The 13123-nt window shown below is 28.1% G+C and overlaps 1 protein-coding gene across 1 annotated transcript; it reads right to left on the reverse strand.

Annotated features, from left to right (window-relative positions):
• Positions 1–595: 595 nt before the first annotated feature.
• LOC136976691 (glutamate receptor 1-like) lies at positions 596–12598 on the reverse strand. Its single transcript, XM_067272054.1, has 10 exons — positions 12405–12598; positions 10220–10369; positions 4041–4289; positions 3665–3915; positions 3422–3592; positions 3150–3338; positions 2964–3071; positions 1254–1373; positions 769–969; positions 596–625 (listed from the first exon to the last, which is right to left on the reverse strand). The coding sequence occupies exons 1-10, from the start codon at positions 12490–12492 to the stop codon at positions 596–598; spliced, it is 1557 nt and encodes a 518-aa protein (XP_067128155.1). The 5' UTR covers positions 12493–12598.
• Between the last annotated feature and the right edge of the window lie 525 nt (positions 12599–13123).

The raw sequence follows: 13123 nt of genomic DNA on the forward strand, positions 1-13123 counted from the left end.
AAACAAAAAATAAAAACTAAAAAAAAAAACAAAAATACAAAAAAAAAAACAAAAAAACAAACAACTCAACACATAAACTACACACTCCACCTCCCCACAACAAAACCCCACCTCCCAACAAACACCCTCAACCCTCACAAACCCTACCCCCCACCCACACTCCCTACCCCCCTCTCCCTCTTTCTGACCCCCCCCCACCCCCCCCACTCTTCTGCCCTAAGGACACCAGTGGTCTTTTTCATACCTATCGTGGCCCATTTGGCCAGACCGACAATGGAGATGGAGACGACCGAATAGTGAGGGACAATTAAATTCCATATAACTGCATATATATAATATGACTAGACAGATTATTAGCTTACATAAAAATCTCACATTGATAAATGATGATAATGGAATGATGAAGTGAGTCAATAGAAATTCGCAACGTTGACGTTTAACAGAATATAACATAGATAGGCCTATAGAAAAAGTGCGTTAAATAAAAATAATTACGAAATTTCACTTAAACCAAATCAATGTTCTTGCTGATTAAAATAAAATCTTTTACAATATATGAAAAGTTTTAATTAACAGCATAAACTGTAGACCTGTCTCAATTGCCTACAGAATTTCCCAATAGTTTCTGTTAATACAAGAAATTACAAAAGAAAATTTATCGTCAATCAGACCAGTCTAAATTGAGTTATAATAGAATGAATAATAACTGATCAATTTTAAAATCATATATTTATTTGTATGTAAATTTTAATAGAAAAAGGTATTTACCCCACTTATAACTTCACCAATCATTCCAGTCCAAAGCTGTGTTGCTGGATCAACATAACCGTAGTTACCATCGGCAACTAATTGTAATCTGTAGGTAAGACCAAGTTTTTGTATTAGAGCGTCTGCCAAGTCTTTACAAAAACCTTCAAAACAATCATTCCCACTGCAAGGACCCGATTTCTTCATTAAAAATGGTTCGGACTGAAAGACATATTAATTTACAATTCAATAAAAATTGCATAAAAGTTAAGAATAAAGTTTTCATAACTTTATATTATAAGATATAGGCCTATATATATATATATACTATATTTCATAGAAAATTCTGAAATATCAATATACACAAACAGAAAATTTTTAAATGTTATATTTAAAGGCATAAGAAATGATGAGTGTACATTTAAATTTGTATAAATCATTAAGATTTAAATGAATGAATGAATAAATATATACATATATATAATAATATAAATAAAAAAATTTACCAAAATGCTAGTCACAATAATGGGATTGTCTCTTCTTAATCGAGGATTAATTGAATGAATATGCGAATTTAAAGATCTTGTAGTCTTTCTTAGACCAATTACATCTGACCACGTTGCAATCTGAAATGTTTAATTTTCATTTATATAAATAAAAGTTGTTAATTTTATTAAATTTTTAATATAATTATTATTAATATTCATATCTGTCAAATAAATATTACTTTAGTATTGCTTTATTTAGTGTCAAACATTTAGTTTACAGTTTCTTAACTTATTTCGCTTTTGGAGAGGGCATGAAATAGACCCAAAACTATATTTTCCAGTTATGTAGAAAGTTACTCGTAATTTTAATAAATGGACAATCGAAATATATAGATAAAGGCAAGGTATGATTTTTAAAGCAGTTATTATTGTTAACGTGTGGTTCTCTGTCGATGGTGTGTTAATTCTGACACCAGTGTGAGGATTGTGCAAGATGAGGTTCAGGCACCATGTAGGTTACGCCTACTTCTCGAGTTTTTAGATGGCAATAACACGATAAGTAAGAGTAGGGGTAAGAGGATGGAGTAGGAAAGGAACCAGATTTAGTTGGAGTTGATTCACTCAACACAATTCACTACACTTAAACATTTATTAGAGGGTAGAATTGGCAAAGTTGGCACAATTGGGTATTCGCGTTTCGCGGAGAGAGAGAGATTACAAATTTTTTTGTACTTTACAAATCGGAACTAGAATCCCCGTTGAGGATCTTCGGAAGAGAGTAGAGGGATGACGAGGAATCTGAGGGAACGGAAGGGCACTAATCCAAAAGAGGAACACAAGAATACTAAACTGAATAGTTGAAAGAACAGGCGACGACTGACGGGAATCGGCAGTTCCTCATCCTATTCAGAGCAGCAAATACCTTAGAGGTGACTAAAAATCGCGGAAAAGGTATCACTATCAACTCTGAGAAAGCTTAAGTTGGCACTCTTTCAGGTCAGAAAGTTGACATAGGCTTATATTAACTTCTGATGAGGTCATCCACAAGTTGTTTTCCCTTTACTTGTTCGATTCTCACATTAATGTTTTGGAAGGGAACAATTTCTTTGATGACTAAACTAAGCATTTTTTCCCAATTTTTCAATAAATATTACATAAATAATTCACTGGTTGGTTGATAGTTGAAAACTAATGACAAAACAAAGTAAGACGAAGAACTTACGATCTTCAGGTGGCATGCAACTTTTTGCGGCTTCTAGAGCAGCCGGATAGAATAAGTGTAATCTTGTAGTCAGAGATTTTAAATTACAAAAGTACGTTTTTGTTCTTTTTTTCAATATTACATCCTGTATGTGTATATTTTTTGGTGTCTGTAAGCTCAAAGTATGCAAGCTATAATACAGTATGCAATCTTATGCAATCTCTCTGAAATGGTATATGGCCTTTCGATTAAAAGTTTTCTACTTCAATAGATTTTAATATCTTACGAGTAAAGATTTTTTCAATTTGTTGTTATAATTATTTATAATATTCTATATATATTGTAATAAATATTTCAAATCATTCACAATAAAAATACATACAGTATACTGACGTATTGCAAGTATATTTTGAACAGCGCACAACTAAGTAAAATTAACGACACACTTGCTGATGATAAAACAATGTGAATTAGTATTCGAAAAAATTCTTTCTGTGTTATTCACTACTATAGTTTATGATATTTACCATTTCGTAACCCGATGGGAGAGTTTCAATAATATCCAGATTAAAGGCATATCTTTCACCACTTGCATCAAATTTCAAATTTCCTGTAAGGCCCATAGGAACAACAGTCTGAAAAAAAATATTATTTTCTAATGTATTTTATTTAGTAATCGAAACTTTCGGTTAAAAATAATTTAAAATGTCTACCTCTTTTAAATATTTATATATTAATTCACCGTGTTCCCAATAAGGTTTCTGTGACTGGAAACAATACTTTCGAGTGCCATTTAAAATGGAAGGTAAATGAAATCTTGGATTGTGGCTTTGAAAACTAAACAGATTGTCGATTGTTTTCAATAGTAATAAAACTCCATCGTATCCTAATATGGCATTCATCTAGAAAAATTTTTTATTTAATACGTTTAAATCATAATTATTTACGTTGGAGCTTTACAGCTTTAATTTAAATTTGTACATACCGGCACATCTTGCATTACGGATAAAGAACCGTTAATTTTTTGAGAATTGAGACGTTTCCACATGTTCTTGAAATGCATATATTTTTCATTAACAGGATTAACAAGTCGAAATCCTAATAAGTTGACGCTACCAAATGTTGCACTGTTAGTTTCCCAGAAATTATTCAATACCTTTTAATTAAAAATACATATTTTATAATTCTAAAATGATTATTTCTTTTCTTCTAATTTAATATAACCTACCGGATCCATATATAAAAAGCTAAATTTCTTTTTATTAATATGGTAATCATGCATGAACAAAGTAATAATTTTAACAACTAGCTTCTGATTCATTTTCAATAGAACTTGCTTCGGAAGCTGTTTGTTTGCAATGTCTATTTTACGAATATACGAAATTGCATCTTCTGCGCTGATCACTCTATGCATCCCAATTACGTTCACTTGATACACATCAGAAGCATAGAGCAATAGCTTTTGGAAATTTTCGGCTCCTGTAAATTACAAATGTAAGAAAATAATAATAATAATAAATGTTTAGAAGTTAGATACCTATATGTATTACGGATATAATTAAAATTCAATTTAGAATCATACTGATAAGTATGAATTTACTTACCATCTTCGGCATCATATAAGTATATAATTGAATTCCAGTTATTATGCCTCATCAGATCTAGAGTTGCTCTGATAGGACTGGGTAAAATTCCAATTCCGAATTTAGTACTATGTTCAGGAGGGATTTCTGGGAATGATGGACTAATCAAAGGTATGCGGAAATTATTAGAGTAGGAAGCCAGAGTATTATAAGTTGCAAAGGTAGTAGGAGCCATTATGGTGAATACACCTCGATTCAGAATTTTGCATACTGTTAAAAGATATTCAATAAATTTCGTATTAGAAATTATATTCATAATATAAGAGATGTGGTTACAGTTTATAATGCAAATCTTATTTAAGTAAATATAAAAAAATTTCATTTAATACATATTATTTACATTTAACATGTATGTTACATGTATATTAATGTTACATGTATATTAAAAATATGAAAATTAATAGTTTTAAATATTATCTAAATGCATGTTGATAGGACTAATCAAAATTATTAACTCTTCTTAAATAATCAATATATATACTTCTTTTTATTAGTATAATTTCTGTAATAAGTTTATTACTAGAAATGAAGTTAATTATTTTATGCATTTAATAAGAAAAATTAAGTAATTTTATGTTAAAAAATTATTATATATTAAATCAACAGCCTAAATAATAAATAACTAGTGTTATAAAGTAAATAAACAATAACTGAGAAGTTTCGAGAAATACGTTAATATTAACAAAAATACATTTTTTTTTAAATTTTATTACCATTTATTGTGTAATAAATGGTAATAAAATTTTTAAAAAATGCATTAGATGTGATTTAAAAAAGCACTTTAAAATCGAGCTTTGCATAGAAAATAATGATATAATTATTAAAAAATAAAAAAAAAGATAAGAGAGGAATTAGCACGTTATATTTTTAAAATATTATATAATAAAATAACTTATGTCAAATTTACAGGGTGGGAAAGAAAATCACTTCATTCGCTTAATACACCCCTGCTAAAAAATATAGAATGTACCCAAAGTTAATTCGCTCGTGTCAGGAATATATTTGACCAAGGGGAAAACAGATTGATGTGTATTACACGCTTGGCCTCCATCAAGATGGTGGTCGTATTGAAGGCAACTCCGAAACTATAAATGGGAAGCGGTGACATGTGATCACATCATTTAGAATTTCACAAGGAATTGATTTCTGAAAGATTTTATTGACCCACTCAAACGGTTCCGGAGTTATGCACGTTACATGATGTGCTCAATGTACATTCTTTGGGTACATTCTATATTCTGTAGCAGAAGTGTCAAGTGACTTTCTATCTCACCCCGTATATGTATAAAATATTATTATACCAAAAGAAATATACCGATTTTTATTTCAATATGTCTAATGAATATAGTCCAACCTCTAAACAACGGCCATTGATGGAACACAAAAGTTGGCCGTTATTTAAAGGTTATTTTATATATGATACAAAAAGAAACGTTCCTGGAAAAATAGCTGCCATTTAAAAATGGTTCTTCTTGGATGTTCGACTACATATTCATATTAATTTATAAATAATATCAATTATGTTAAATTAAACAATCTTTTTGTTTGCTCGTTAAACTTGATACTTTGATATTGGCTTAACTAAATAATATATCAATTAAATTATGAGAAGTATCAAACTTAATTTTGCTAAATTATCCCATAATAATTTTATATTCTATATAAAGAGCTTTCTGAAAAAATCACCCTTTGAATAAAAATCTTCGTAGAATAAGTTATGAGACTGCAGTTTGTTAACAAACATCTTTTGTATATACATAACTTTAATACTAATTTTGCTATATAATTTATATAAGTTTGCATGTTCATAAAATGTGCGTTCAAAATAATAGCGTGTAAATTGCTAAAATATTAATATTTCATAACCTCGCAATATTACGTGTAAAAGAATAACACTTAAAAATATCCATAATGATAAATATTACAGTAACAACATCTGATTTAGTAGAAAAAATAATAATAATAACACTAATATATACCAATATCCAAGGGTGTTCGCTGGTAGAGGCAAATAGGTTAGCCTATTTGCTCCCACCTGGATCAGTGTTCTAACCGAGAAGAGGGCTGAGACCTTATAATTAATTTCCTAGGGAGTGTCGGAAATTTCTATTATCTTCCTCAACTCAGTAGTATGATAATTTACATGATATTATACTGATACTGATTACTGATACTGATAATAATATTATACTGATACTGATTATACTGATTATAATTTACATGATAATTTACATGATAAGCTATTGTCACTCTATTGTCATAATTTCAAGAACCGAGTACATTTGTTTAGTTTAAGTTAAACTTATCATACTTTTTTTAGTTAATAAGATTGCCTAAAGATGTGAAATACTTCGGTAGAATGCAAACTCAGATTTTTTATATTGCAAAATTATTGGTTTACGATACAGCACGCGAAATTAAAATAAACACATGTAATAAATAGGACGTTCAAAGAAGAACTGCAAGAAATATTGCAAAATTTCCAGCAAAATGACAGTATCATATATCCTTTATAAACATTAAAAAACTATAATTTTCAAGAAAAGTATACCAGTTAAATTCAGAAATGTTTAACACATCTTAAACTATGACTTAATGAAACACAGAATTATCATACAACGATATTCAAGAGCCATTCATTAGAAAAATGCTAGATTAAAATACTTTTTATCCCATAAATATATAAATTTAGATTTTTATTTTTCTGGTTCATTCACTATTTGAAAGAAATAATTTAACAAAGACTTTTGTAAAGATAATCGTGTCTTGTATGATATGTTATATGCATAATATATATATATGCATATATCATGTATGCGTATTTGCAGGATGATTTGTATAATATTTTTAAAAAATTGAATAGAAAAATTATCGTATTTAAATATTTACATTTAAATTTTATTTTTATTTGAAAATGAAAAATAAGACAAATGGAGCAATTTCTTAATTAATACAAATTATAAGCTAGGTTTTTTAATCACATTTAAAAATTTGACACTATTTTTCTTGTTTTGTAATTTATTTTATAGTTTCTTGACTCATTTACAACACTATCTTCTAAAGATCTATTAGAAAGATGATGTATTAGTCACCACTTCTTATCAAATGTATCAAATACTCTTTATAAAAACCGTATCTGAAAAATGTTTTTTGTGTGTTCTTAAAATCACAGTAGTTAATAGTCCGTGTTATAAATAAAGCTGTTAATGGGTTTTGTATGTTATAAAAGCTTATAGCTAATAAATAACAGAAAATTCAAATTTAAAATTCATACTTTTGCTAAATGAAATATATATTTTTAGAATTTCCGTTTAATTTCATTCATTACATTTAGGACAGCACCATTATAGCTGATCGAATCCGAAAGAAATTTTTATGTAGAGTTTATTTATGTATATAAATCGATTACACGAATAATATACCAAATGTAGCATATAATTTTTATTTTTATTTTTGAAAATTCTTATGATTAGTATACGATTTATAGATTACAATATATTACAATAAATACAGAAGATTTACTAAATATGTAATTTGTGTTTCGTATACATACACATTTGAATTTGTCTGGGATAGAGATGAGAAATTCAAAGCCATGCACGCACGCAAAAGAAATTATTAAAAACATATTTAAATAATTTAAATGGGTAAGCTGCATTCGATCAGAATCAAAGTATTTACATATAGTATTTTATACCGCACGTTTATTATGGAATTCAAATGACAAAGATAGTCCTATAGAGAAACTTAAGCAGTGTTTTTCTATAAGATTACCTTTTTCAATGATGTTCGCCTGATGATAAATCGTGTCACGTTACATAAAGTTTGGACCCTTTCAATGTAGACGTGTTTGACAAAATATTTTTTCATATCCGTCCTCTACAAAGCAGTTAAATTTTTTATTTGATTAGTTAATTTAAAGTTAATTAAAATTGGTTTCGTGGAGAGTTCGTTACGTCATCCTCACCACCGCACTTTTCGTAAATGAAATAGCGTGCAGCGGTTACACAGGATGCTATTTACAATTTATACATAGCACGTTCAGTGCCGATCGGCATTCGTAATTAATTTCGACGCTTTATTTTTGAAAATTATTTTTATAAATTCACAAATTCATTTATTTACTTTTACGATAAACAGATAATCAGTTTTGAAACTAAAATTTAATTACAATTTGCAACAGATAAAATGTTATAAATCATATTGCAGTTATGATATAATAAAAAATAGAAGTTATAAGAATTCGACTGGCCCTCTTGACAGCTATTTGAATTTGTAAAGACATATAGTTTATTATTTACACTATTTAGTTATACAATGTAAAAATGTGTGCTGTTATCTCTACAGGAAATGAGAAGAATCACCATAATTAAAGTGTTTCACCAGTTGCCGAGTGCACAAAACCTTTGAATACTGGTCACGTGGAGTTTTCCGAGTTTTTTTCATGCGTGTAACACCAAAATAAGGACCATTTTTCCCATAGAAAGTCCTCCCGGGAGACATCTCCTTAACAGATCGGCCATGTGTTGTGTTGTTTTATTTCATCAATCCTATCTTTAAAGTGTCATAAAACATAATTTAAAACTTTTCTCCTATCAGTAGACTTGGTATTTTAAATTGATATAAATACAGAAAATGTCCAAAAGCAATTTATTTATTTCAAAATGAGAATATTTCTTCACGAAACTGCTCAATTCGTCTGATTCTAAATACTTTTAGAAAATAAAAATCGAATATTTACCTTTTTTCTTATTATTCACAAATACAAAGTAAGAGAGATATATTTAAAAAAAAGATAAGCATGAAAAATTAATTAAAACCCCAAAGATTTTAATTTTAAAACACATTTTGAACTGATAATTGAATATATTTTGTTTCTTTACAACTTAACTGTTTGTTTAATATAAGTATATTTTAAAAGTTAATAAGGAAAGATACGCTATAAAAACGTCTCAAGTCAAAGATTCCAACATTTAATGCCAATGTATCACTTATTAATACATCCTCAATTCAGAATCAAGACTAAATTTCTTCATGATAATCGTTCCGAATAATGCAAAAGAATATTTTTAGTTTAAATAAAATTATTAATTTTGATTTCCGTTACAAATTATCTGTATTATTTTATTAAATAGTTTATAACGTATCTGATTCCCAACTTCAATGCGGATTTTAACAAATAAAAAACAATTAGTAGTGTATTATATTCTCGTATGGTATTAAAGAACAATGGCAGATCCATTATTTTCTGTCCAAAATTTCTCAGCTGTTCTCGTAATCTATAGACTTATTAATTAATTGATAACTTATATAACTAAGATTGTAAGATTATATCCTTTAAGATGTACTTTAATATTGTTAATCAAAAAATGTCGCTATGATTAAAGCGAAAGAACATAATTTTTTTTTAATATTTTGAATAATTACATATATTTTTATTAATTATATTAAGTTAAATAAAAATAAATTAGCTGTATATAATAAGATAAGATATTTTAGATATTAAATTGCATCTCTAAACAGGAAAATAGTCACAACAAGCGACATTACAGTTTGTCGTTCTTAATAGATTTTTAATTATATTAGGAAGAAAAGTGTTTTTCTAATTGTTCTTTAATGGCCGGAAGAGAGAAGGGATGATAGTTTTTCAGTGAGATAATGATGATAATGACACCCTCTAACATTCATTTCCGGCAAGTTGATGATGTAGAATCAAGACTCATTTATCCTTTATTAACATCCATAAAATCGACCTTCTCTTTCATCTATCTAAATGCGCGTTTTAAACTGAAACGTATATAATTTTCCAGAGATAGTTGAAGAAATATTAGAAGATACATCAAGCTGTTAAATTCATCATGATTTTGACAGATAGATAAATATTTTTCTTAATTTTTTTCTTGCATTTGAGCTGTATTAAAATGAATGATACTATAAACAGTGTATTGTATGTTAGTTACTCTTCTCTAAATATTTGCTTACATCTTTTTCATTTATACACTTAACAGAGTAAGATAAAACAGTATCCTAATGTTCGAGGAATATACATAATTATCCATTATATGTATAATGCTACGAATGAATATAAATATCTTTAGAAAAGAGCTACAGACACAAAATTATCTTAATTAAAATTTTACCTGCTTTGTCCACTTGATAAATATCTTCTTTGTCTGCTTTCTCTACGACTAAGTTCAAAGTATAGGGACTGGAGTCGTTAGTTTCGTGCATTGAAACAGCATACTTGATAGCAGTAAGATAAGGATCGTCATCGTCTCCCACAATTACTCCTTAAAATAACAGAAAAATAAAATTAATGCTCGAAAATATAGTATAATATTAATATAAACTACCTGGTCAATTTATTTATAGGCTACATGCGACGATTATTAGGAGCACGGGATGTGCAATTTTTAAATCGAGGAAGTGGCAAATTAGTATTTTCAATATTTGAGCAATTATTATTTAAAACAAAATAATTATCTTCCTATTAATATAACAATTCGAACACGTTTAATAGGTCACTGCACTTTTTTTTTTATATTAAATGATACCTTGCATCAGGCCTGATCTTATAGTTAATATTTTTATATATTAAATTTCTCTTGAGATATTTTACGACAAATTTATGTTCGATATTCATTAAAACATTAAAATCGGACGGTAAAAACATTTTAAAGATTTAAATCTAATCATTGTATTTAAACCTTTTAAATGTTTAATTGATTCGTCAATATTAAGTATAATTTAACAGAATTTTTAACTAAAAAAGCCTAATATTATAGTAAAAATTACAATAAAACTAATCTTAATTTTGAAATGATTGTAAAAATATCCCCCCCTTTTTTGTAACTACTTCATTTGTCTATCCTACACAAAACAAACACGTATTGACTATAGTTTAAGTATTTTTATGTGTAGTTTAAGTTGAAAACAATGTTCAGATAATAGAAAATATAAAAGTTAAACAATATAATTACTTTTACGTTCAAGTCTGCGGTTTATTAAAAAGTTTCTAGCGAATTTTAATATTTACAAAATGAACTTTCTACTTATCACGAAATCGTGATTTAGTTAAACCAGCATTTACCAATATTTTTCATCGTCGTTTACTTAGTGTAGGATTACTAACTGGGACATCGACTGCTCGTACGGGGCCCGAGGTAGAGCGGGCCCTTTTTATCTCTTAGCGGGCCTTTTTTTTAACCAGTTTTTTGAGCAAATGAAATACGTAGAATGTTTTCTTTTTATTAATGAAAGTGGTTTTTATGGATTTTATTTTTTTTTGTGAGTAAAAATAGCATTTATTTATAGAAAGCACTACGGGCTACAGATTCGTATAAATCAGTTTTCATAGCCTGGAGAAAATAGGGAGACTTTCTGGTATGCAGGCCCTGCTTACTAATAAACTGTATTCTAGCCAGGAGTGTAATTTATCACAGTCGAGAGCTATAAGTTGGAAAATTGTAGGCCTACATCAAGACTACTTTTTCATGCTTATTATTCGATAGTCTGATTTCAATTAGTAAAACTGTGCTTATTGCGCTTAAATTATCAACAACAAACTTTGATCCAACGTTTCTTCATGTTCAAGATTCAAAATGAGGATATCAATAGATATTTGAACAATATTCAATTACAATTGTGATGAATTCAAAGGATATGTTAAATGTAATATTCGTACTTTAAAAATATTCTTAACAAATTATAAATTTCTGGAGAAAACATTAAAAGAAATTATCCCTGTAGAAGATATAGAATTTGTTAACCCACAATGATATAGAAGATATCGTTGTGAATTAATAAATTGATTTAAAATATAGATTTATAATATAGCTTTGCTCCAGGTTTCATTTTTTAAGTTTATTATTCATAGAGATATTATTTACAAATGTCTATTTTAATATTATTACACATAAAACTTATATATTTAAACTATTAACAATTAATTTAACATAAAAATTAAATCAATAAAATTCAATATTAAAATATTTTCAATAGTTGGGAGCTAATTTTAGTTATTAAAGCATTGGATTTTTATAAGAAAATCGTTGCCACCAATTTATTCTCCTTATTTCAAAATTCGATAATTGAATCTAATACTAAATTCAATCCCCTTTACGAGACAGTTTAACCGTATCTTCCGTCCCATCCAGAAGACGTCTTATCTCTTTTTTTTATCAATAACAAGAATGATCAAGGCCTGAGAGAAATTTAAAGATGTTACGATTACGAAATAGAAAACTTTAATTTCTTTATAATATATTTTAACAACGTTAATTATATATATACATATATAGATTTATAAATATAAAAGTCACTCACCTATAGGAATCCTATAATAGTGGGCCAAAGTGGAATGCAACAGGATAGTAATCAATGAAAGAACCTTAGTAATGGTCAGCTGAGTCATATCACGCTTAAGAAATGTAACTTGACCAACTGTTGTGTATAGTTACAGACTTATGAGAGTACCTACTGATCAACAAGCGGCCGGTAAAGTCAACGCATGCGTGTTAATTCAGGAAGTATCGGTGTCATCTGGACACAACGTGTGACGCAAGGGTCATCGTTAGGAAAAAAAAAAAATGGAGGTTTCGGCAACTTCTTTAGAAACATATCCCATTTAAAATTAGAATATTCAGTGTTCGTTGTTGGAAATCATCCTCTATTTCAAAATGGAGTTTAATCGAAGAGTTTGTTTATATTACCTCTTTTATGTGCAACGTGAGAATAGCATAAATCGATTTAGGTAGATTGTCGGAGGTCTAGTGTTTTATTTGGAATTTTATTTTTAACGTGTATTTTTATCGACAAAGGCAAGATTTTTAAAAGAGCGAAGATTTAAAACATTTTGTAGCATAGTGTATTTATTCATACAATATATTGTACAGTACAGTACAATGTTTGAAATATTTATTATTTAGTAAACATTTTTCTGTTTGAATTGTCAAATGGGGAGGGTTAAACCTCCGAAGTCGTGCACGGCCTTGGATAAAGGTATCAATTATTTGAATTTGCAACTGAAAATATTAGTTATAAAA

This window comes from Centruroides vittatus, unplaced genomic scaffold, assembly GCF_030686945.1.
Source record: "Centruroides vittatus isolate TY-2023 unplaced genomic scaffold, ASM3068694v2 contig_417, whole genome shotgun sequence".
Classification (NCBI taxonomy): Eukaryota; Metazoa; Arthropoda; class Arachnida; order Scorpiones; family Buthidae; genus Centruroides; species Centruroides vittatus.

What these genes read in the sequence shown, in the direction of transcription:
- LOC136976691 (XM_067272054.1), bottom strand. Translation starts at nt 12,492, where the DNA reads ATGACTCAGCTGACCATTACTAAGGTTCTTTCATTGATTACTATCCTG. An exon ending in TTATCAAGTGGACAAAGCAG is followed by an intron (nt 4,290 to 10,219) that starts GTAAAATTTTAA and finishes ATCTTTTAACAG; the next exon opens with TATGCAAAATTCTGAATCGA. An exon ending in TATATAAATATTTAAAAGAG is followed by an intron (nt 3,072 to 3,149) that starts GTAGACATTTTA and finishes ATTTTTTTTCAG; the next exon opens with ACTGTTGTTCCTATGGGCCT.